Source organism: Coloeus monedula (genome assembly GCF_965178545.1).
Source record: "Coloeus monedula genome assembly, chromosome: 8".
NCBI lineage: Eukaryota > Metazoa > Chordata > Aves > Passeriformes > Corvidae > Coloeus > Coloeus monedula.
This window is the reverse complement of record NC_138788.1, coordinates 8,592,708-8,618,727: the sequence shown is the minus strand read 5'-3', so window position 1 is coordinate 8,618,727 and position 26,020 is coordinate 8,592,708. Positions and strand designations below refer to the sequence as shown.

Here is a 26,020-nt window from a genome sequence, read left to right as displayed (position 1 = left end):
TGCAAACATGGTGGACAAACTGGGTAATATCTCAGGGTAGTTAAGTTTCTAGAAATATGGAAAAATGGAGTGATGAAAAGGGGTTCTGTAAACAGCCCTTGTAAATATAAAGGAAAGACTGCCCTCTGACTTCATCCCTTAATTAGACATCAGATGAATTCATATGCCATCATAAACACTCAGCCGTGAGAGAAACTTCATCCAGGGATCACAAGCTATGGGGCCCCAGTGGATCCAGCTTTGAGATGCAAATGCTCAGAAACTAGTTTCCATTGCTACCACTATTAACAGAATTGTTTATTACGCTATTTTATGTTTTTGAAAACATTTCAAGCTAAACAATCATAACTTGTACAGTAAGGACCATTGTGGTTTCTTTACAATGTGATAACAATTCAGAGAACATGGGACATCCAGAAAGAAAAAATAAATTACAAATAAGCACCAAAATAAAAAAGAATGCTAGCTAATGGAAAAAATCAGCAATCTAAGTGACTTATGCTTTTATTGCCTGGAGGAGGTTTGGAGAGGAGAAGGGTTGGAAGTATAGTTAGAAACACTGGACTGGCAAACAGGAGATGTTTAGCTTATTTCTAGCTGCTTAAGAGATTTCTTTATGTGCAGTACTGGAGTAGAGCCAGTGGCAGCTCTAGGCAAAATGAACTTTTAGGATCCAGTGACAAGTCAAGTCACATTCACACAGATCACTGCAGATGATTGGAGTTGCTGAGGTGGTCCTGAGGGCATAATTTAGAAATAGCAATGGATAGGAATACCCAGAGGTCTAATTTTGTTTACAGAAGAACCTGTTTTACTGATTATGATGAGAATCCAGTTTGATTTTTGGATCCAAATTTGAGTCTCACAGCCAGAAATCATGTTAAGTCCTTTTTTGAAAATGGGCATGTTTCCTAAATAAACTGCTGGAAGATACTAAGAACTTACGTGAGCAATGGGACACAGCCTACTTGTATTGGGTTTTGTCCTACATCCTCCACACTTTGACTTCAGCAAAAGTGCTGCAGATTGTTCTGAGATCAGTAAAGCAGATTCAAGTACTGGTAATAGAATGTATTTCTGCTGCATCTCAGACTCTAAGGAAGCACACAAAGCTTCCAAATGTTTTGCCAATACAATGTGTGTAGCTAGTAATTAATGACTACTAAAATCATAAACATGACAGTGTATCATTTATTAATGGTTTGACTGTCTTTGCATTTCAGTGGGTTTACATTCTGTTCCCTTCTTTTAAAACTTAATCATGCAGTAGCTCTGCAGGAGCAGAGTCCCAGTGAAAACAATCTGCAGGGAAGTCATTGCTGTATCAGGAGTTAAGAAAACATTATAGTTTAGTTTACTTGTCTTTCCCTTTGCATTTAGGAACAGAGGCTACTGGAAGTCATTTGAAAGAAATAAAATCTGTTTGGAGGCTGTACAAGTTCAGTGCTTCTAGTCCTATGTGTAAATATGATCTGTCTATTTTGTTTTTCAGTTTTCTTCCTGTTTGTATTTTTGTCTCCAGTCCTGGAAACCTCGAGCCTGTGCTTTTGTGTGCATGACTAGTTTGGCTGGTCTCAGCAGTACTGCTCTACCTGTTGAGTCTGTTAGGTAGCCTACAATGCAAGTTTCTTTGGGGCAGTACGGGAGAGAGGGTCCTAATCCTGCACTGGGTGGGTGACAGAACTGTTGCCATCACACATGGCATGCAGGATGTGTAGCAAACCCCTCCCTCCTGGGGCAGAAATAAAGCTGGCTTTAGCTTCCTTTCCCTAGAACTGAATGTGACATTTTACTTTTGGTTGCACCTAGTATAGGGCAGTGAGTCCCAATCCAGTGAGAGTCTCAGAGATGCCACCACACTGGCAGCAGTGACCATTATGATCATGAAAAAAGCTGCTGCAGTGCCATTACCTGCTGAGGAGTTCAATCACTATTTGTTTTAAGTGTAGTAAGAGTAGGTGGTTGACATGGCAACGTGTTCTGTGACACGTGACAATTGATTGGTTTTGCCACTGGAGAAAATCCCTGCTTCTTTGAAATCCTCTATAGCAGCTGTTCCTGCCCCACCGATGAGGACAAGAGCAGACACAGCCCTGACTGTCTGCACTCTTTGTCTCCTCCTGTGATTTGGAAATGTTCAGTCCTGCTGTGAAGGGCTGCAACTCCACTGATTCAGTGTCATCTAATCTGTCAATACTTATGGCTTCCCTTGTAGAAACTCCCATGTGGCTTCTTCTGGTAAACCTTTAGTTTAAAGTGGATGGTGTTTTTCATGGAGAGCAGTTAAAATGAGTTTCATATGAACTATAAAGCAGTATATATTTGCTGGGGAAGGGCTTGACCCAGAAAAGTGTATACTAAGCATGCAAGTACTGCTGCTGATCTCTACTGGACTCCCTCTGTTGCTAAACTTAAATTTTTTTTAAGAGTATTTGGTGAAGAAACCTGTTGCTCTGCACATTACTGCACTGAGACAGAATTAAGAGCATTTAAAGTGACTTGCAGTGAAGTGGAACAATGCAGAATTTGATCACGTCACTATAGAGAGGTTGACAATTTAAGGATTGATTTAAGAGCCCAGCTTACTTATTCATAATTTCAAAGAAAATCAGGGATGTCCATATTAAAATCATGGACCCAATTCTTCTGAAGTCTAAGGTTATAAGATAAGGAGATAAACTTGTTTTCATTTTAATATTCTCTGTGCTAAGGCTACTGCCATTCTAAGAATACCTTGAACAGTTTTATTGTCCCCACTAAGAATAATCTTTAAAGTAGTCCATCTTTTAGTTGATGTATGTCCAGGTTAACACACATTGTTTAACATTCCTATATGTACCTGGAACAAGCATTGAAAATCTACCAAAATATGTCATAATACTTTTTTTTTTTTTTAAAGCATATTTACTTTTTAGACTTGTAGGTGCTAAAGATAGGTCAATTCTAATGTTACCTCATTGTTCAGCCACTATATCCCCCTTTCTTGTACAACTGAAAGCTCATGAAATATCAGTTGCACTAATGTTTAGAGGCACTAACTGCTGTCTTTTCCATTTCTAAGTGGGCTTGTGCTTTTTTAACTCGCATTTAGCAAGACAGTGAAACTCTTCATGCGAGTTTGTGTCAATGAGACTATCATCCCCTAGTGGTACTTTATATCCATAACAGAGGGAATTTTTGTTTTCTTCCAGCTCTTCAGCCAGTTAAACTGTTCAACTTGGGCAGATTAGCTCTGGAGGATGTCTTTTTGTGAAAGTTTGAACTCCGTTTTGGATGTCTGAAGACAAGCTTTACCCTTCCCACTCATAAATTTTAGTTAAAACTGTAGTTCCAAAGATTGTTCATTTGTGAACAATGGACTGAGGCTCAAATCCTTTGCCTTGCAGATTCATAAGAGGATATAAAAATTAATCAGGACTCAGGTCAGGACTGAGGTTCTGAATGGTAAGATCTGCTCATGTAGACATTGTACTCTTGCAGTACCACTTCAACCTTGATTCTTTTCTCTCTGGGGGCATCTACAAATGAGAATCTGATCTGGCAAGGCTTGCTTGGCTTCCAAGTTCATCTCTCAGTGGGTGGATTGATGTGGTTGACAACAACTAACACCGTTTTCTTATTTGTCCTCATTGTCATGGAAAATTCTTCCTTTGAGGGAGGAGTTCTGAGCAATTTTAGGTCTCAAAATTCTGCACTTTTCTGCAGTTCACAGTAGGCAGAATCCTCTTTCAGCTCATTGCTTTCCACTGGGTATAACTTTATCCAATAAATCTCCTTTCAGATAGGATTTTATATTCTAGGTTTCAGCTCATACGTATTTCTTAGGCTTGCAGTGGTGGTATAAGCTTGTCAAATCAGTTCAGATACTTCTATTTTTACTTTGAAGTTTACTGGGTTTACTGTTTTCCCAGTCCATGGAACACATATTTCCCTCTCACATAATTGTGTGGAGAAAACAGTTCTTGTTAGGAACTGCACTTATATTTAATTCTGTAGATGTAATGAATTCCTAATTTTGGAGAAAAAAGTTTAAAAGAAAATAAATTAGCCTCAAGGCATTTAAAGATGGAAATTTAGATCTTGTACTATATATTTTATGTATACATTTTTAAGGCTTCATTTAGGCAGAGCAGCTTAAAAAGCCTCATCATATCTGGGACACTTTATCTTGATGGCAGCCATCACCTAGAACATTATGCTGCATTGAGCAAAAATCTCAGGGTCACTACCAAAAAAAAAAAAATCCCCCTTTTTTTTTTTCTGAAATGAAAGGAACATGTTTTTCTTTTGAAAAATGCTTTGATCACATCTGATGATCCAGGTACCTCCTGCTGAGTTAATTGATCAGCGGTTACCTCAAAGCACCTGGTGTCAAGTTTAGTCTGTCACTTATTATTCATCCAGAAGTCTTGGGCATATAGCAGTAACAGAGTAAAATAAACCCACACTGGCAGCATATTTTTAGTCTGTATATCTACAGCTACACAAGGCTTTTACAAGTAAGAAAACATCTTCAAAAAGTGTATCTTAACCAGTATTGTTTTTCTGGCAATTACTTCTAGTGGTCTAATTATGAATGCCAATACTGCTATTGCCTGTCTGTGTCTTCTGCAGCGTTTGTTTTATGTCAATAAGTTTCTAACAAACAAAACAAGCAGTGAGCCCAGTTTTCACTTGACTCTGCATGAAGAAATTGCAATTCCACTGGGAATACATATCAGTTGTTGCATTCATCTAGTAAGCATAAATATGGGCATTAAATATTTTGGCTGGTAATACAGGTTTAAAGAAAACATTTTTCTTTACATTGACTGCAGATACATTTACTTAAATCAATTGGTTTACATGTACTTGTCAATTACAGCAATCACACAGTGGATGTATTTATCTACAAATTGAAGTTGTGCTCCTGTAACTGTAAGTGAGGAACATTGGCTTTTTTCTGCTTTACTGGCTTTATCTTTAGTCACACTTACAAAGAGCCTTTAATGGCGTGTGAGATCCAATAACTGAGGTGGTAATGGGGCATCTTCTTATGCTGCACATTCTTGTTGCAAATAATTTTGTATATTAAATGCATGAAATCTTTGCCATAGGAAGGTGAGACAAGAATTTTAGTGGCTAAAGGAGATGGGTCCAGCTAACAGCTGGTTGCAGAAATAAAGCTTAAGAACAATGACAGCAGCTGCCTTTGGAAAATGACAAAATTGTAAGATACAGCCAGTATCTGAAAAGTAGCAGTGAATAATTTTGTCTGGCAAAGGCAAATCTGAGGGAGTTAAAATAACAGTATTTAAAACTTGCCCTTGAGATTGTCTTACTTCACCCTGTAAGAGCAGGAAATATTCATCTCCATTCAATATCGCTTATGTATGTGCCCATGCCCACCATGCCCAAATCTTTAGACCACTTCTCTGGCCATGGAGGTGCTGAGCATCACCTCCACTTGCACTGCAGAAATACAGCACAGAGCTATTTTTTTATACTGGGTAAGAACTGTGGCTGAGACCACTCCCTGTCAGGATAATTTCTGGGATATGTTTTTGGCTAAGTGGTCCAAAACATCCAACAGTGCGCTGCAAGAACTCTTTCAGACACACAATACTCCACATATTCTGTCCCAAGGAAATGCTGCTGGCTGAAGGGGTAGTTACCTTACTCCACACCCAGGCCACAGCTGTGCTTCACTCCCTGCCACCTGTATGCTTGTGTGGTTATTGCAAGTGCTTGTTTTAAATCCCAGATTTGCTCGCTCTGCCCTGTGATGCTTAGAGAATTGCACAAACTGTGCTGCTCGTAAAGCAACATGTACTGTGCTTTTGTGCAGTACCGATTGTCAATAAAATGTAATTTCGCTAAAATAAAAACACTGATTGTCAATAAAGTGCAATTTAGCTAAAACAAAATGCGATTTCTGAGTAAAAGCTTCCATGGCAATAAAGGAAAACAGAAAATACTGATAGTATTAAAATTGCAGGTTTAATTATCTTTCTAACTATCGGAACCCTCATGTTCAAACTTTCAAACAGAATAGCAGTAGGCATTTGTAAAGTTGTTACCAGCTGCAAGCTGTGTTAAAGTATATTAGTTAAACATATTTCTGCTGCTGTGCTTCTACCAAAAATGCTTTCTTACACACACCAAGATCTCTGCACTAAATCTGGTGTGGAAGGGTTGCCACAGGAAACCCTCCTGTGTATATTGAGTACCTTTCTTTGCCCTGTAGGCAGATATGTGTCTTTTAACAGCCAAATCATCTATTCCTGGGATTTAACAATTCCCTAGGATGTGATGAAACTTATTTTAAAAAATAAAGACAGAACTAAATGCAGCATGTAATCATGTAGATCAAGACTGGAAGAAAAAGGGTTCCATAAAATGTACAGGAAACATTTAGGGGAGCAGAATAGACCTTTCAGGATTCTTATAGAAAGAAATAAAATCTGAAAAAATTCTCCCATTTTTCATTAGCATTTTGAATTTCCAGCAACCTCCAGGATGTTTGTGTTGTACTTTATCAATTGCCATATACAGAGCTAGAGAAATAACAGGAGGTTTGGGATTTGGTGGAACTCCTAGAGTTAGCCTAAATCCACAAGTGTGCAATGTATATAGAGAGAAACTGTTCACACAGTCTTACTTAAAGCTGCTTAACAGCTTAAAATGATAAAAAGTCCTTAACACAATTTAAGAACTTAAACCACTTAAACTGTTTGAAGCAGCTTGTGAGTTGGAAGAGTTTGGAGCAAGGGGTGTGCTGAGAGGCAGCCCTGTGGAGCTGCAGCCCGGGGACAGGGCTCCCATGCCAGGAGTCCCAGAAAAGGGTGCCTTTGGGAGCTAAACTTGGGAGGCCTGAGGGTGATGTGAGGGAGAAGAGGGAAGAGTTTGCTACATAATTTTATGTGGCATTGTGTTTATGCCCAGATTGCTTTGCTCTAAATAGTTTAGCAGGGAATCTTACAGGCATGTGAGGTGTCAGCAGTGGCATCTCCCCAGCGAAACAGGGAAGAGGGTGGCAGAAAAATATTGTCTATGACAAGTCTTCAGCTGTGGAAAACAGCTTTAGCTCATGGGCCAAGGGAAGGTTCCTCAGGAGCATTGTGAAAAATCTGCACGAGCTGCAAACCAAAATGTTCTGCTTTTGTGGCTCCAGAAACTGGAGGTGTGGGAGAGGTGGTGACAGTAGGCCTTTCAAATCTATTGATCAGGAAGTTTTTGTTTCAGAAAGGTTGTTTTTGGAAAAAAGAAAGGAGGCGGGGGGCAGGGGTGAGGCAGGGAGAGTTGCTTTAGTTTAACTGATGTCAGGCAGTGTTAGTTGGCTATATCAGAAGCATGTTGTTAATATGTGAAGTCACACATTTATAAAGCAGAAAATAAGCCATTATTTATGAGATCTGGTTTGGTCCCTGCAGCTGTGTGTGGTGGTCAGTGGTCGAATGTGTGTTTGTATATTTGTATGCTCAGATGGAAAAATGGGGGCACTGCACAGAGGTGATACTTGATGGCAAAGGAAGAAGGCATGGGAATGGGAATGAACGTTCTGAGAGGGGGAAAACAGCCAGGATGCTGCTTCTGATGGCAGTGATACCACCTTAAATGTTTTGAAGCTTGGGCTGGTTTTCATTGATGCAGGCAGTGATTTACACCTTTTGGTGCAGAAAAGGCTGTAAAACAGGAGTGAATTACATTCTGTACAATTTGAAAATAAATTGTGCATTCACAGCCACTCAGGGTGAGGCCCATTTACACTTCCAGAGTGGTATATGATGAGTAAATGAAAGTTAGGCCTCTGTGTGAATGAAAAATGCCTGTTCTACCAGAGGCTGTGAAAAGAGAGAGCAAGAGAGACTTAGTGGAAATTGGAAGCAAGATTTTATTTGTTTGTTTAAAACAGTTGTATTGATTTGGAGTCAGAGGACGCACTGGTATAACTGCAAACTAATTCCACTGAATTCTGCAAGGTATTTCTGGTGAAGTTGATGGGGCTGGAAGTTTATATTTATAATCTTGAGTTTTTCCTGTGTTCAGGTAAGTCTTTATCACACTATATTCTTGTGCAGTCATGGTGGCATATTTAACATGAATGTTATCTGTAAAAAAAAATAAATCTTCACTGGGGTGAAACAGAGCTTGGGTGTAGTTAAAATCATATGATCTCAGTACAATTAAATAACTATTTCGTTTTCTTTTATGGTGAGAAATGAAATGGAAATGTTACTTGGTAAGGGTAAGTGTTTTCTGAAGAATGACAGACATAGAAAGAAACCATTTAATTAATGCAATCTTGTTAATGTACTACATAATACTAATTTCTCAATGTCGCTTGAATTTCAGAACATTTCAGGATCTGTCCAAACAAATGGATATATCTTATGGTACAGTCAGGGACTCAGCAGTGTATGAATACTTTAAAGCAAAAGGGACCAACCCTTTGGAGCAGGATAACACATTTGCTGAACTGTGGAGGACTATCAGTAAGAATAATGGGGCAGATAATTGCGTATCAAACCCTTCTGAAGGCATCAGGAAGGTAAGACTGGATCACAGGGCTTTTCATTTAATTTCTGTGTCAATGTTGTTTCTGTGGAGCTAATGTTAAGTCACAGGAAAAAAATTATAGTCATTTAAAAGCCCCCTAAATTCTTATTTAAAGTTCCTTTTAGCATCTCGATGGCAGATAAGATTCGTATTTGGTGTCATTGTTCTGAATTAAATACTTCAGCTCTGCCTAAGTCTTCAGTATGTAAGTCCTTCTTTGGATCTGGTCCTAAGGTTTCTCAGTTTCTTGGGAGCTTTGATAATGCCTTTTTGAATGTAATTCCTTACATTATCCAGTACTGACTCTTGTCCCTTGCTCATTTGAGTTTGTTTTCTTTTTTCTGAGTTCATGATTGGAAACATGAGTAAGAATCAAGGGATTCGCAGAACGTATACTCATTTCTCTTAAAACAGAAATTTAATGCAAGATTTTTCTTTGTTTATTCCAGACTTTGAAAAATGCATTCACATGACGTGTTCTACCAAAATTTTATTTCTCTCAGATAAAACGACACTTTTTTTTTTTCCAGAACAGAGAATTAATGTGGGATTCAAGGACAGGTGTATAACAGCTTAGGATGCTGCATCTTAGTTCTGAGTACTGTGATAAAGAATATTGGCCATTACAAATCCCCTCTCTCTCTCTCATAGCCTGCCTCTCCCCTCTGCTCTCCATCTTGAACCTCAACAAAACCAGACAGTACCTTACATCAAACACACATCCAGGAGTACATTACACAGAAGGGATGCAGGCATGCTGAAAGCCTTGATGTGCTGCTGCTCCTTTAGTGAAAAGTGTCCTCTTTATCTAGCAATTGATTTTTTTCATAAAACAAGCTGTTATTACCATAGTGAATGTTTGATCAGAGACACTCTTGTCAGTGAAACACTGATTTACTAGTTCTTTATGCTTTTGTACATGGGAAATAATAAAATGGTTTGGGCTTGTGTTTCCTTTTTCTACTTTGAATTTTTGAAACCTTTTTTGGAAGAGTCAGAGGGAAAGTATCCAAATCTCCTGTTTTTACAGTGCCATAAAGAGGATGAACACAAGTAATGCAACCCATCCCATTTCCCAATTCAAATTCCTTTAGCAAAAGATTCCCAACTCTTTGCTTGACTTCTGGATAAAATCTTTATGCAAATACTCTCATGTCTTAACATAGGAGTATTCAGTCAAAAGTTTGGGTTCACCCTGCCTTTTTGCCTGTCTCTCAGCTGATCTTCCCCAAAGCCCTCTACCCTCAGCTCCAAAATCCTCTCTCCCATGGGACAAGGTAGAGCTCTGGCAATAGCAAAATCTGCAGTGTATTACTGAAACAGGCGAGCCAGCTCTGCTGCCACAGTCGAGGTCGGTCAGCAGAATAAATAACAAACGCCAGGTTTGGTATAATTCTAACACTGCTGGGTCCCCAGACGGGAGCTCGTGTCGGACAGCACAGCCAAGTTCCTGCCATAAGGCAAAGTCCAGGGCAGTGTCTCTGCCCATGGGAATCCCTTGCAAGGCAGCCCAAGTTAATAATTCCAGAAGTGAGTTTTCAGGAATGGAGGTTTGCAATATGCTGAGCACACCTTTCCAGAGCAGTACCACAGCGTTGTTCTGTGAGCTGCTGTTCGCCATTTCTCAGTTCTGTCGGACCTCCCGGTCCCGGGGGGAAAAGGAACAGCGTACCTCTACAGGAATTCGGCTTGGCTCACAGCAGCAGGACACATCAGAGAGTGCAAATCACATCGGGGTCACCAAATATTACCGCGGGCCTGGGCCCTAGGGCATATCACCGTGTCCCGCAGCCATAGGGAGGAGGAGGAGAGAAGATCCAGCAGGCAGGAATTGTGCAGCAAGATTGGTTTATTTAATTATTTTACAAACTCTTTAATAGACTTTTTTCTTCATAGTCTAATTGGACAAAGGACCAGCCACCCCTTGGGGGTGATTGGCTAAAATCCTAAAACATCCATTGTCAAAATATTTTTCTACTGTACCATAAACAAGACTTTTCAAGGCTGCAGGTGTTTGGTTGTTTACATAACTCTGCTACCTCTTCTGTGAGAGAGAAAAGTCTCTCACAGACTTAGAAAATAGCAAGAAAATCCTTGCTAGCAGCATTTTGTATCCACAGCAGTGGTTGATTTTTTTTTTCTTAATCTTCTCAGCACTTTATTAAAATGAGGCTTCTTTTGAGATGTTTTCGTAGCATTTAGAGGAAAAATAGAGACATTAAGTACTTTTCTACGTACCCTAGCATTTAAGCCAGTAATAAAACAGTTCACCTTAGAAAAATGTAGAGTATTTTACTTTACTTTTTTCTTTTGTAACATTCTCATGGCAGTGGATGCTCTTTATCCATGAAATTGTAAATACTCTTATTCTGTAAGCCTAGTGCATGCTGCCATTTATGATAGCTACATTTGCTAAGCCAGAAATGTAACTGTAGATTGGCAGGCAGTTGAGAATACCAATTATATTGTCTGTATGGAGCTGGCAGCTCCATCCTATCTATGTGATAATAACTTTTCATACTAAGTTTGATTTCAGTGTTGTAGGGTGATTTTTTATAACTAGATCAGCTCATTCAATTAATGTCAACAACAACTAAATTTTACTTCAGTCCCCAAAGATGACCGAGGCCGCTATTTGATTAGACACCTACATAAATTGGGATTAATATTTAATAACATTGTCAACTAAACTATTGTGCTTATAGTTTAAGTGTCACTCTTCCTAGCTCATTGAGTTCTCTGAATAAACAGACAAGTTTTCCATGTCAAGTATTATGGCTAGAAATTCTGTTTTTTTTCTAAAGGAGAATTGATGTCGGCCAAGGCAATAAGAGTTTCCATCCATAAACACATACTGCTGCATGAAAGAGATGTAAATATGACTTAAAAATGTGTTTCGTAGGAAATGGGAACTCTAAACTCTCTAGCATAAAAAGATCCATAAAACATTTTTCTGAATGAGGACTTGCCTGACAGAATGTGAAAAAAGAAAATAATCACTACTGTTCTTTCATCCCTCCTTCTCCTTTCCCTTTCTTCATTCAGTATCACAGTTCAGCTGCAAATGCCAAACAAAGCAATGCCACCTCAGTGCAAAACAGGGAGTGCTGGTTATTTATGCCACAGACAGGTATTTCAGGGGTTTGTCTCCATTCCATTTATCTTTCTCCATTTCATGGAGATTTTCTTACTCCCTTTGACTGTCTGAAAACTAAAGGATGGCAGTGGAAGAAAGTCCTGTGAGCTTTTATGGCATTTGGTTGCCATAGCAGAGGTGTCTCTTCAGACACAGCAGCATCCCTGCAGCCACAGTGACCACCTCCCATGGGCAAGGCACAGCTTTTGCACACTGGGAGAGCCACGGAAAAGGCAGGAATGCACTTCAGTGTCACAGAAGTGACAGGAGGACTCTTCAGAGCCATGGGCTGTGGGGGGAAAGTTGCTTTTGCTGTGTTCCCAAGATAGTTGAAAGTGGTCATTGAAGATGGAAAACCTCCTCCTATTCAGTAGTACCTCTGCACAGCACAGGAGCAGAAACCACACAAACCACCAGTCCATACGCTCTGCTGTTTTGCCACTTTGAGCTGTCTGGGACTACCACAGGTGAGGACTGACTAATGCTGACACAGGAAAGTTTCTACAGGCAGGATCTCAGGATCTCAGATGTTTGCATTACATCCAGTGGCAATCAGTTATTCAGGGTAATTATTGATTACACCAACATACATAATAACCTGTGGTTTTTATTTCCTTTGGGAGCACCCATTTTTGCTTTGAAAGAATGAACTCATATGATCCCCATGTCATGTGATCCTGCATCTGCTGTATATACAGATAGCAGAATTAAACTCATTAATGCATTTTATAATGCCCTGCTTTGGTTGAGATTGTTTGTTCCCCTGTCCAACCAATTTGGTGCCAAAATTTCTCTGAATCGTTTCTTTACTTCCTGTACATCACTTTTGATCAAAAGCGATCAAAACCAAGTAGAGCACAAAATGAGAATGCATCATTGATTTAGGCAATGGCACAGTAAGAATTTATTCCTTCTCTTTTTTGCTTCCTTAATGATCACTGAGCATTAAATCAGAGTGATCTTCTTGAGCAGCCACCTCTCTTCATTCTAATTTTGAGAGTAGAAGTAATTTGAAAGTTCATTTAATATGATTTTTTTAAATCTACTTTGTCCACAATGAATTTTATATTGTGAATTGCAGTTGCTCTCATGGAGCTTCATAAATTTATTCATTTCTTGATCCATCAGCCTTTAAAGCAAAAGCAAATGCTTCCTTAAACCTGAATCTATTGCATCCTACAGTGGTTCCGTAATTATTTTAGTGTTTGGAACATTTCAATAGGATTAAATGGCATGTTTTTCTTTTTATTTGAACTGTGTTGCTTCTCTTAAAGCACTTTTTATAGATAATAAATGTTATCCAAGCGTGTTTTTGAACTACTCCTCTAATGCCAATGTAAAGGTCACTTTTTGATATTTCTGTGGTACCAGCTATATAATGGGATCAGCTGCAGTGGCACTCTCTTCTGACAGCAAATTAATGATGAATTTTGCATTATTCTGGCACTTCTGTCTTTAGTATGATAGCTTCTTCATAGTTTCAGATAAATCACAGATATATCAGTGATCAATCTGGAATCAATTTTTTTTCATGTTATTATTTCTTACCATGCTTTCTTTGAAGCAACATCATTTAGCCATCAGTGAGCCAGGCCTTTTTGAACAAATATTCTTCTATCTCCATCTGCAGTGAAGAGTAACATTATGGGGTTATTTACTGCTTTCCTGGAGTATTATTTTCTTTGTGGTCCTTCTCTTGTCTAGGAAGCAATCTTCTTTGGCCTTTTAATTTTTTTAGGATTCTGAAGAAGAAATATTTTTTTTAATATGAGTTTTGCCCAGAGGGTTCTTTTTTTTTCTATCTGTTTTCTTAAATCTCTTGAACCGAAGATAAATCTGGTGTCCTTGGTGTAAGCCAAAGTAGTTGTTCTGCCTGGGTGGAATAAATGAGTGCTGCTTTGGCTGACTTTCTGATAAGGAGGTTTTTGAAAGTTTAACCAAGTCATTTTTGTTTTGTTGTACAGCATGCCTGTATGCTGAGAGTCAAATATGAAGTACAGTTAGAAGACTGAAGTATAAATATGAACTCACTGTGTTTAATTTCAATCATTTATTCAAGCTATCTCACCTATTCTCAGCTGATGTTTGCCACAGGCCCTTTTGCCATTCTTCTTACCCTGATGGCCTGGAGGTTAAGGGGCAGGCACATATGCACACATGCAGTCTTTTGTTAAAAAAAAAAAAAGAAAGAAAGTTTAAACTACATTTAAAATTAAAGGTTGATTTTTCATGGAAAATAAATGTCAGTTTGATTTTATTTGGTTTTTACTGCTTGCCTAGTGAAGGTATATAAAATGTCAGCATACTTCAAGCACACATGTATGTGTGCACTTATGTGTCTTGTACATATGTTTTTCAAAGTTTGACAGCTTTTCCTTAAATTGAACAAATGATACTGCTTAGCTGTCACAACAGATATTAACAGGGAAGTGAAGGATGCTGAATTTAGACAGCAACTAAACATTTTGTTAAGAGAAAACTTTCCACACAATGAACGCACTAATAGTGTAAGGTCTCCACTCTTCAGGGAAGAAAAATTCACAAGTGGAAGAAGTTTGGAAAGAACTAACTCTTCCCTTAGGAAAAGGGGATCTGTGGAGATTCTGGTTCTGGCAATCAGAGAGGGAGGGGATGCAGTCTTGCACTCGGGATTTCTGGGAGTTGAGACATACGTACAACCAAGAGTTTAAAAGTCAGATTCCTGATTATGCTAAAATGATCAGGCTGTCAGAGAAACAATGCTCTACAGATGTGATGACATTGGATAGAATGATTTATGTCATTAAAAAAATGTAAAATAGATGTGAAGAGATCTGGCAGACTTGGTTTATTGACCATTTACAGTCGCAGGATGTAATTTAGGATAGCAACGCCACAAATGCAAGAGAAATAGACCTTTACAAAAGATCCACTGTCCAGCATCGAAAGTCAGTGTACAAAGCTCTTTTGTATAAAATAACATACAGAAGATTGAGGCTTGAAAAGTAGAATCATTAATGTGATTTTTGTCTTTAGCCAGTGCATTGTAATGGAAGTTGAATATTTGAGGAACATTGTGCTCCCCAAGTATTACTAAGATATAGGCAAGGAATGTATTGTGTTGTCAGGGTTCTTTTCTAAATTGTAAACTTGAAAAGATTATTTACTGACCAGTTCTGAAAGAACAAAAGATAGATACTGCTCTTTAAACTGAACAAACCCAAAAAAACCAAAAAAACCCTCAAACAAAACAACAATACAAAAAAAAAGAAGACAAAAATTCAACCAACCAACAAAAAAAAAAAAAAAAAATACCCAGAGAAATGTAAAACACATTTTACCACAGTGACTAAGGCCAAATCTTTCCTGGGTGTCTGATTGCTATATATCCATTAGGCAGGATTTTTGTTCTCTAATAGCATGGATTTTGAGTAAATTCTATGCACAGTAACAAGTGCTGCTGTTTTTGTTCCCATGAGGACATATTATTAATGCTGACAGTTTCCTGTCTTAGGTAGCAAAATGCTATGTATTATTATTTACCATGGAACACAACGTGCCTGAATAATAAAAATAATATTTTCCAAGGGTTCAGTGTACATACTCATTCAAGTCTTACTAAAGAGAAAGGATATAACATTTTTACTCTGTTTTAACCCAGAAGCAAATGAATTTGTGGATCTTTGATTGCCTCTATGCTGTTAAAAGGGAAGCAGGGAAAGGAGGTGGATTGCAGCAAGTACCTTACAGACAGTCCAGGCAACATAATTTAAATCTTTGTTTTCCTGAATTCTGCCTACTAGAAGATACTTCACCCATTTGATTTTTTGCCATGTGTAAGCAACTGTGAGGGACTTCAGAAAGGTGTGGTTTATATCAAACTATGGTGAAGTAAATTATCTTATTTGCTCAACTGAGGAATCCAGTGTAATGAAAAAATGGATGGAGTCTTTCAAACTTACAGGTGAATTCAAAACTGAGCTTACATAAAAACAGAAAGTGTGCAGAAGGTTTAACTAATTCTGTGCCAGAGCTGTAGCCATTTGCTATGGGAGCTTTGTGAACCAGTAACATAAAGAAATATATACAGGACTTCAGCTACTTTAATCTATTAGGCAGCCAATGGTTACTTTAACCAACAAGATGATATTTTATTTTACTTTACTGAATCCCTATCCAGATATGTTTCTTACATCTTGTGTTAAGTAAGGTGATTTACATTCATTATATACACTGTGTGCAGGCATTGGTTTCAGTCCCAATTAAGGCTGATGTTTAAGGATATATGCATGGGGTGTGTATTAAAAGAAAACAATATTTACCTCAAAACTGAGATAATAGTAGATGCTTGTGAATCTTCTTGCCTGTGAGGAAAAGAGGGAACACTTTCAGCTCAGTGCATGCCTTTTGTTACAGGACTAACATAGCTCTCAGAAGGGCTGTGTTTATTTGGAAGGGAAATTTGTTTATTTACATGTTTATATGAACAAAGCTGCAAAGTTACAATTTTGGTGCCTGTGATGCTCATCACTTAATGCTCATACTAGGCCAGTCTTGTCACATAAATGCATGGAACCACTCACATTCTGTGTCTCCTACAAAACATGCATCAAATTCCATCATCTAAAGCAATAGCTTTCATTTTTAATTAATAACCTGTTCCATAAGCCTTACCTACATTCATAGTTTGCTCTGTTATTCTATGTATTCCTACTAAAAAAAGGAAGATATTTTAGCAAGGTTTGAAGTAGGTGAGGTCCTGCTGGGAGGGAAGAGTGTTAGAAATGTATTAAGATGTTGAAGGTCTGCAGGTAAACTGTGACCTGATGAAATACCACCAAAGAATAATGACAAGATCCGGATTTGTTTGTTGGCTTGGGTTTTGCCCTACCTAGAAATGGAGTTTAGTTTAGACTGTGTTGTGTTCATGCTGTATTTACAGGCAAAGAAAGGAAATTATGCTTTCCTGTGGGATGTGACGGTGGTGGAATATGCTGCGCTGACAGATGATGAATGCTCTGTGACAGTCATTGGAAACAGCATCAGCAGCAAAGGATATGGGATAGCACTCCAGCATGGCAGTCCCTACAGAGATCTTTTCTCCCAGAGGTAAACTGAAGCAAACCTTGTTTTATAGGATTCCTTTCTGCAGCCAGCAACCGTTTGTGGTTCACATTAATTTTGGTGTTTCATTAATAGAGAACAATGAATACATGACAGCAGAGAGGTTATGAGTTCAAGCTCCAGCAAAGCTGCTGCTACTTCTGCTCCATGTGCATCTGGTTTGGGAGGAGGGGAGTGGAGGTGATGTGTGGCCTCACACCTTCAGGCAGCACTGCCTCTGGCAGAGAGGACTGATGTCCTCAGAGCTCTGTGTGAGGTAGAGGGGAGTTTGAAGAGAGATCCTGGATTCATGCCACATTCTGCAGGCTCTGAAGCAATGTGTTGCTCCCTGCAGTAAGCAAGTAGCAATGCCCTGGGTTATCCTTTAGGGGAGAGGGACAGGTCAAAGACTCACAATGGTACAGGGAAACAAGAATTGCTGAGAATTGCATGGGACTGCCAAGACCAGGAGACTATAAAACTATGACATTTAGTGATCTCTGAGCTATCAGCTGGGTGTCTCTTGTCCATGTGAATGTGCACCCTGAAATGAAGACATGCAGTTGTGCAGGCATGTGTGGCCTTAGCAGAAGGTGAGTGGGTGCTCCGCTCCAGGCAGGGAACTGAAGCAAGGTTGCCTCATCTTGCTCTTCCTTTAGAAACAGGAGCAAAACTCCAGCTGCATAACTAGAGACAAAGCTGCCTCAAGAGAAAAGATTGTTAGTAAACAGCTAAAACAGTTATCAAACCAAATCCAAAATGAATCATTCATGCGGAGAAGGGACACTTCACAGGAGACAAAACAATGATTAATTAGCAACTGTTAACACAGTAATTCAGGCATTAAGTAACAGCACTGAAGTAAAATCCTTTTGAATAAACTGCATTTGCTGAAGTAAATGAGTTGGTCGCTGCTTAAACAGATTTGCACTAAGTGGTGCACAAACAGTAGCATGTTTAGCCTCACATATTTTTGGAATTACTGTAGGAGAGCAGCAGTGGAGTGGGTTGAACATTTCACTAGTGGGACCAGCTGCTGCAGCTGAATGTAGCCAGACCAGCCATAACTAACTGGAATGTGGTGATTTCCCTTGGAAATGCTGTTTGCATTGCAGTGTAATTTTTGACAGTCTCTTTTTTTCCCAAAGTTACCCAGTGGAGTGTACCTGCTGCTGTGAGTAGAAAGAAATCTTGGTGTAAGGGAGTTTCAGATAAAGAATACAACACTGGTGGTGCAGGGGGATGGAGTTTTGAACTGTGGGATGGTAGACTTAAGAGTTGTGAAGCATAAGGAAAAGACAAAAAAAACCTGTAAAAAAGTGTCATTGCAAATAATACTTGTCTTTTGAAATTTCTGCAGGATCCTAGAGTTGCAAGAAAGTGGAGATTTGGATGTTCTTAAACAGAAGTGGTGGCCACGGATGGGACGTTGTGACCTGAATAGCCATACCAATGCACAGACAGATGGGAAGGCACTCAAGCTGCACAGTTTTGCAGGCGTTTTCTGCATTTTAGCAATAGGCCTTCTTCTTGCTTGCTTGGTGGCAGCATTGGAGTTGTGGTGGAACAGCAACCGTTGTCATCAAGAAACACCGAAAGAGGTCCATAACTTTTATTCTTATCACAATTAAAAGTAGAAAACACAAAAGAAAGAGAGAGCAAGTGGAAGTTGTGGGATTTTAGGTGCTCTCATGCAATAAATTTGATTTATTTTGATTTGCCATACTAAGCTTTGCATATAACTGTTTGGGTGGTTGTTTCTAAGAAAATAAAAGCAAACAAACGAAAGTGTCTTTTGTGCACATGGAAGGTGCCAAACTGACAGCCCTGGAGACTAAAGTCCTCTATTTATTTGTAGAGCAGATACAGCATGGGCAGCAGCAGTGCAAACTTCCCCTCATTGCCCCACCAATGTGCCTCAACCCTGACCTGGAGAGACCACCTTTAGGGGTAAGAGAGTGGTTCAGAAACACGCCCTCGGCCACTCTGCTGCGAGTGACGGGGGGCCAGTCACGGGCACCCGGCTGTGCCATCTGTGGTGATGTTTTCTCTGATCTGAGCCCCCATCCACTGGCTGGGAGATCCATGTCCATCCTGTGCAGGCTCTGCAGCTGCCAGACATCTGGTAGCTGCTCTCCTTCATGGCTGACCTAGGCTGAGTTTGAAGAGGTACATGAGTAATTAAAAATAAATCAGCTAGTTAATAATTGAATAAGCCATATTGCCATGACACTGTTTAAATGCTTCCTTTCTCTTAAAGTCAGTTTTATGTCTAAAAGTAGGAGCCTCTGAGGAAGCTGACCTTCATATAACATGTTTTATCTAGGAAATTATATCTGAGAATTTCTTGGGTTTGGAGTTTCCATGCACAGCAGCCAGTGATAGTTAGCAATGCTAAGGTAGAATTATCAGGCTATACTCAGATCTGTCTTGCATGAAGTCTGTATTTGTTTAAGTAGATTAAATGTTTAACAAACTAACCTCTTGTAATTTTGGAGACACTGAGGTGTTCGTAGGTGCTTTCATCATCTTAGAATAGATGTTTCTTACAAGCAAATAATAGCAGTGAGCTGCACTACAGTTGGAAAACAGTACATAGCCCATCACTTCTAATCTCTGTTTCTCAAGTTGCAGGAGCACTAGACTGATTGACATACCTGTCACCTGTAAGCAATTTTGGCAAATTGGCAACCTGGTCTAGTGGATGATGTCCCTTCCCATGAGAGAGAGGTTGGAATTGGGGATCTTCAAGGTCCCTTCCAACCCAAACAGTTCCATAACCTATGATTTTGCCCTTCTGCCTTGTAGAAGTTGCTCCTGCTGTAACCCCAAAGGTGTTCCCATGCTAGCGTTGCAAAGGCCTAAAGCCCAGCAGTAGGTGTGAAATCCTGCTGGGCAGGGGCAGAGATGCTTTCCAAAGTGTCCTCATGCTGTGTGCACAAGCACTTACCTGGCCATACTAGGTGGTGTTCCCCTCTCTACGCTCAGGGACTTGCCTTTGTGTATCTTTGTAGAGTGAGATGAGAACACGACCTAAAGGCAGTTTCATGTAGCTAAGGTGAAGTAATCCACTCTTTTATTGCAAGGAGTTTCTGTTACTGAAAAAGGCTTTGTCTTCCTGAGTTTAAATATTTTCTTTTTCACCTGTCCCCTTCATTTCTTTTTTTAATAACTGTAAGAAGGATTATTGCATACCTGTGCCTACCCCATCCCATCTTTTCTCCCTTTCCCATCCTCCTCCTCCTCCCCTTTCCATACAGTGATCAAGGTAGCTCTGTACATCTGTAGTGCTCTTTTGCAGTTTCTTTGACAAAAATAGAATACTTTTGACCTTCTGTGTTTTAAAGGAATCTGAAGTTACCCCTATGGTAGAGCTGTGCTTGGGGAGATCGCTGTGTGGGGGGCTGGGCCTGCCCTTGGAGCACAACTAGGCTGGGTTAGAGGCAAATTAAACTCTGGTTCAGAGCATGGACAGGTTCCAGAAAGATCAGTGATGGGGGTGCTGCCAGGAGAGGGGGAGCAGAGTCAGTGGGAGCCCTGGCACGAGCAGGTGTAAAGGCTGAACGAGGAAGTGCATGTTCCCAGTGAGAGGGCACGGGGCTGGGCCGGGCTGAGCCAGCAGGAGGAAGGTGTACGGAGGGTATGCCAGGCAGCATGGGATGGAATGAGGGGTCCCCTGAAAGGGACAGCTGGGTGCAATGACAGGCAGGCAGCTAGAGGCACCTTTGGATTGATCAGAGCAGCCCGAGGCAAGGGTGGCTGCTGCCCAGAGCCAGGGACAGGCAGGATCCTCAGGAACCCTCTGCCTAGGCCAGTGGCCACATGGCCACATTGCTCCGGCCCCACTGCAGACCAGGGGTTGGGGGCTCTGGTCACAGTGACCCAACATCCGCTCAACTAAATTGGTAAACGAATGTAGCAGTATATCCTGGCAGATTAGTGGCCAGACATTTTATTTTTGTGCTACCAGTGAGGAGGGATTGAAGTGGGATATCTGATAGCTACTGCAATTAAGGTAGGAAACCAAGTTTCAAAAGAGATGGTGAATATAGGTTGAAGGTTTTTGATGTGTTTAGAAGAACCAAGTTTCAAAATTGTGGAAAGGACAGGATCCAGGGCTGAGGGGAGCGTGGAGCCCTGGGTGCTCACACTCTGCTTGAGCCAGGAGCAGTGGCTGAGCCTGGCATAGGGGACCAAAAGCACAAGGAGGATTTGATGTCCAGGAGGAGTGTATTCAGGATATCTCATTTCTAGCACTGTGTGTTACCCAGCATTTCTACAGCAAGAGCCAGAATGACAGAGCTTCAGTACGAGTAGCATACACAGACCATTAAAATCTGCCTCTTAGCTGCATCTGCTACTCCAGCCAAGTCATTAGTTCAATAGCAGCTGCAAACTCAAGTCATGCTGCTGATTTTCTTCTGCTTTTGGGAAGGCTTTGGCAAAACACAAGCGTTGTGATATCACCTAAAAATTGTGGGAACTGGGATGTCTCCCAATTGCTTTCTTCTGTGAAGCAGAGCTTGTGGATGGTCACAGAAAAGGCTGATTTTCTTGCAGTCTAAGATTAGATTTCAGTGTTGCCCGTGAGGCAAAGAGAAGGTGGCAACATTTGGCTTCTGTGCCCCTCACCCTGTCAGGAGCTTTATAAATCCCTTGGAAAAAATTATGGTGGAACCAGAATTGAACGAGGAGTTGTCCTGACTTGTGAAGCCCTTGTGTAGCATTCTCTGTTTGGCATGACCCACTTGGTTGGTTGTATCATGTCAACAATTGCCAACTCAAAAAAAAAGAGAAATGTGGGACAGTGAATGCACAACTACTATGGCAGATTTATGGCAGGGCTGGATGGTGTGCTGCTTGGTGGTGAGAGAGAAAAAGCTTTTTTTAGAGACTCTTCTTTTTTATGTCAAGGGTCTGTGAAGTCTGTGGCCAGAGGAATGTGCACTGCCTTCATTGGCATTGGAGAAATGTTTTCAGCTGACATTAAGGTGGTGGATTTTGCCAGTTTGTTGTCTTTTCTTTTTCCACTTTGTATTCCTTAGGCTTTTGTGGAGGTTAGGCAGAGCCAATACACTGATGTCCAATGACTCGGATGTCTGCATGGTATAAATCACAGATCTTAATTACAATGAGTGTGAGGAATTTAGTGTTAATCATGTACCTGGGAGGAACAGGAAGCCTGTCTTTTGAAACCTGACAACGTAACCTGGACTTTGTGTTAACCTGATCTGCATTTGTAGAGACTTCATAGGAAGAGTTATGTCAGGGGGAGACTGCTTCCAATTAGAATATTTTTTTACATTTTTTGCATATGAAGGAACTCTACCCCACAAGATTAAAAAAAAAAATAGTATTGTTCCTATGCACTAAGTCAATTCATTAAGACAAACCTCCAGGAAAGATGAATTCCCTTTATTTTCCATGTTGCCATTGGTTCACAATTGTATCATTTAAAGAATAGTGAAATTTCTTGCTAGAACAGTGAAGGTTGGGTTGATCTTTTTCAGGATGTTGATACAAGATATTTTTATTCTATTTGAAGGAGATTCGTAAAAATGTTTCTAATGAGTTCTGCTGTACAAATCTTAATGTTACCCCTATTAATTCTTCATTTAATCCTATCAGATCAGATTAACAAAAGAAAGATTAACTCCAGCATCAGAAAAAAATGTACTGCTGCAACATCATGCCACATTCTTCTATTAGGGCTCAAGTTTGCAATCTCTTCACACTGGAAAATATCTGGTAATGTTAAAATTGCCTTATTACTTTCTAATTCAGAAAAACTTACACTAGGCCATCTTTTTCCAAAAAGATATTCTGGAATTTATAATCACCCTCTCGTCATTGTTAGTTCCCAGCCATATGATACACACAGTGAAATTTAGGCAGCTCATACATCTGTCTCTGTGTGTTAAAATCTGGAATTTACACAGCTGCTACTCAGCCTGAAATACTGATACCTAATCTTTTGACTTTGATAAGCTTCAGAAAATTAGAGAGTTGTGATAAATTAGTATTTATTATGGAGTCTTTTTACATGGAGTCACTTTACATCCCTTTTAAATGACTGAGCAATCAGCTAAAGTTATTAAAACCTGGTACCATAAAAATATTGAACTTTTTTGACAATTGCCTCTGAATTTCTGTAACTTTTTGTATGAGTTCTATGCATTTATTTCACAAGATCAGTAAGCCATAATGTAATTTGGATCATTTAACAGCCAAGGGCTTTGCCACATCATCAGATTGTTGGTATCTTTTATCCCCTTTGGAGGAATGAAAGGCAGTTTTCACATCTTTGTTGTCGTTATGATCCAGCGTGGCTGCTTCCTGCAATGGGCTCCCCAGCATCCTCTGTGCTTTATCAGCTGTGTCTTTGTGTGATGTGCTATTCCTCTGAAGATTATTACTTCTGAGATCTCTTCAGAACCATTACAAAGCATTCCTAGTTCATCCACATACTACAAAACAATGGAAACTTGTAAGCAAAGATAAAATATCCTCCTATTCATGGAAAGAAAGTTAAACTCTCATCTTTTTCACTGTGCGTGAGATTAGTCACTAAAAAAAAAAAAATTAATGGGCAACCCCATGTTAAACAAAATTAGTCACTTATACAGGATGATTTTTTGTTTTCTGGGAACTGATACTTGTTGCATCTCTCACAAGAGGTGATATTGGTTCACTTATATTTAATATAGCTCTTGAAAGTGTTAGAATGACCTCAAGAATTCTTGGTTTGATTCTTTCGTTGCACAGATAATAGATATGATTAATCAGAAATCTTTTTTTTCCAAACCAGCTGTGCTATTCCTAGCAATGTGAGTGTTTCAGAAACTGGTCACTGTGTGTTTGGAATTCTGTAGTGCTAGAAGATTTGGGGGTTTCATTGATTAAGGCATAGCATAGTTTTCCACCTCCTGAGTTGCTACTGGTCATTGTCTCATAACTTGTGTCAAATTTATAATTCATTAACAATCACAGTCTTCACAGCTTAGTTTGTGATTTCTTTGCTTTCTCATGCTTCTACAAAATCATTTTATTCAATAGACTCTTCTCACTTTTCTGTCCTTTTTATTTTTAAGTTATTAAAAGGGGGCAGCATTTCAGGTACTGTCCAGAGTGCGAATGGTCTTGCATTCTAGAACAGCGCCTTGTAATTCCTATATCCTGCTACTCCAAGCTTAATGATGTCTTGAATCTCAGAAAGTCTAGACTCTGTGAGCTCCACGAGATAGTGGGAGGTAGCAAAATTGCTCTAAAAATTGTCACAAGTATTTTGGCAGTATGCAAGATGAAAGAAAGGAACCCTGTATCTCTGGCTGGGGCAGCCTCTTGTGATCTGCCTTAAACTCCCCTGTTTCTATGTCCACTGATGTCCCTACCCAGCCTACCTCAAAAATCCATCCTTCCAGCTTTAGCAGTCGTGAAAGTTACCCACTAAGACTCTTTTCTGGTATTAGAAGAGCAGGAATCCCAGTGTACCTTACAAATGGAAATAGGAGCTGGCAGACAAGAGTCCAATGGATCCAAATTTTTCACTGCTAAGAATTGTGGTTTGCACTGTGTTCATCTCACTTTAGCTCTCCAGCCAGATACTATTCCATGGCAATCGAGGCTTCTGTACCTTCAGCATGGTGTCAGCAGTGTTGGTTTTGATTATTAAAGAGTCTCTTGCTTTCACCATTATTTTCACCTTCCTTGTCTTTTTCCTTGTCACTTCATTGACCTTGTGTCCTTTGTGGTGTTACCTTTTTATCTGACAATTTGATTTGCCCCAGGATGGTTCCTTTTGAGAGTGAAAGGAAACACGAGATCATCAAACCGATGTTTTATTTTCCCTTCATTGCATGTTCTCTATATTTTATCTTGTTTTTATTTTAATTTTTTTTTCTGTATTTTAATGACATGTCTGAAATCCTTGTACATTTTTTGCTCAGTTGCATATAAATTATCATTTGTTTGTACCACTGTATTGTATTCTACTTTTCTAAGAATAAATAAAGGTTTTTTTGGGGAAAATAAATCATGCAAGCATTGGCAAAATAATGCATTTTAATGCCATCTAGAAATTCAGTTTCAACCAGCTTTGAATGTAATAAGCTGAGAAACTTCATTTAACTAGCATTTTTAAATCTGCAAAGTGGTGTTAGGAATCAGTCATCCCAGAATGCAAAGTTTAATGTTGTTTGATGATAAAGTATAAGCTGGAAGAATTGGTTAAAGGAAAAACAAAAAAGAGGAAGATATAATATATAATATATAAATTACCTTGTACAGAACTGATAATAAATGGAAGGGCATCTTAACAAACTCCATGTTGGCTTTTTATGTGAGTGAAGAAACAAGATTTTCTCTTTGGAGGTGCCTATAGTAAAGCAGAAATTCTGTAATTCCTGGTCCCTGGCAGGGTGCACATCCAGAATCAAATGAAATCAGTCAGCTCTTGCTATTGATCACCATAGATTTTGCTCAAGGCTGTAATGGATTTAAAAGTGACATGTCATCCACGTGATTTATGTCACTGCACCCAGGCTTTTCTACCCAAAGCAGTGGTGAAGCAATTGAGTTTTGTACCAGCATATTTCCCTAACTGCAAGGAAGGGATTTTTATGTTTGGTTTAATTTTTCTCTGTCATGTAAGAAAACCCTGCTAATGGGATCCTTAGGGATATAATCTGGATTTATTTGGCATGAACCTTAGTGGGGGAGGGGGAAGAAAATTATTCAACAGAAATAAGCTTAAAAAACGAATGTTGCCATGCAGGGAGATCAAAAAGAAATAACCTGTTTAAAGTTTCAGTTTGGTGATGAGTGTAAGTACTTGCTTAATTTGCATTACATTGCCTATCCCAGAGAACTTCTGTGGCTACTCATGAGCTTGGCATGAGCTTATGTATTTTACTGAATTGGAGCCTTAATGTGTCAGATTCTTTTAGATTCTTCACACAATGTTTACAGAGCTAATTTTTGTATGTCTTATCTCAGCCTACGGCGGTATTTTAAAGTTGACTTTTTGAAGGGGGTGTAAAATAACAAAATCAGTAAAAGTTTAAAATAAAAGAAGCATAAAATGTGACTTTTTCTCAAATTTCTTTTGCATTTTTGTGGTTTGTAAAATGCCTTAGGTGTTGATCTGACTAAGCATTTAAGCATGTACATAAAATTAAATAAGAGGTGTATTCTGATCTCACCCAGAGCACCAAAACATTTCCATTCTTTTTAGTGGCAAGGATCAAACTTCAGTTGCTTTGAAAC

At 39.4% G+C, this 26,020-nt stretch overlaps 1 protein-coding gene across 1 annotated transcript in view; it reads left to right on the top strand.

Annotated features, from left to right (window-relative positions):
• The window catches only part of GRID1 (glutamate ionotropic receptor delta type subunit 1), a gene marked incomplete at both ends in the record, with an annotated part of 491,898 nt that overhangs the window by 456,154 nt on the left and 9,724 nt on the right, over nt 1-26,020 (top strand). The window contains 3 exons of the mRNA XM_082285773.1: nt 8,335-8,530; nt 16,596-16,762; nt 18,117-18,357. Coding sequence (XP_082141899.1) covers nt 8,335-8,530; nt 16,596-16,762; nt 18,117-18,357 — 604 coding nt within the window. The remainder of the gene's footprint in view (nt 1-8,334; nt 8,531-16,595; nt 16,763-18,116; nt 18,358-26,020) is intronic.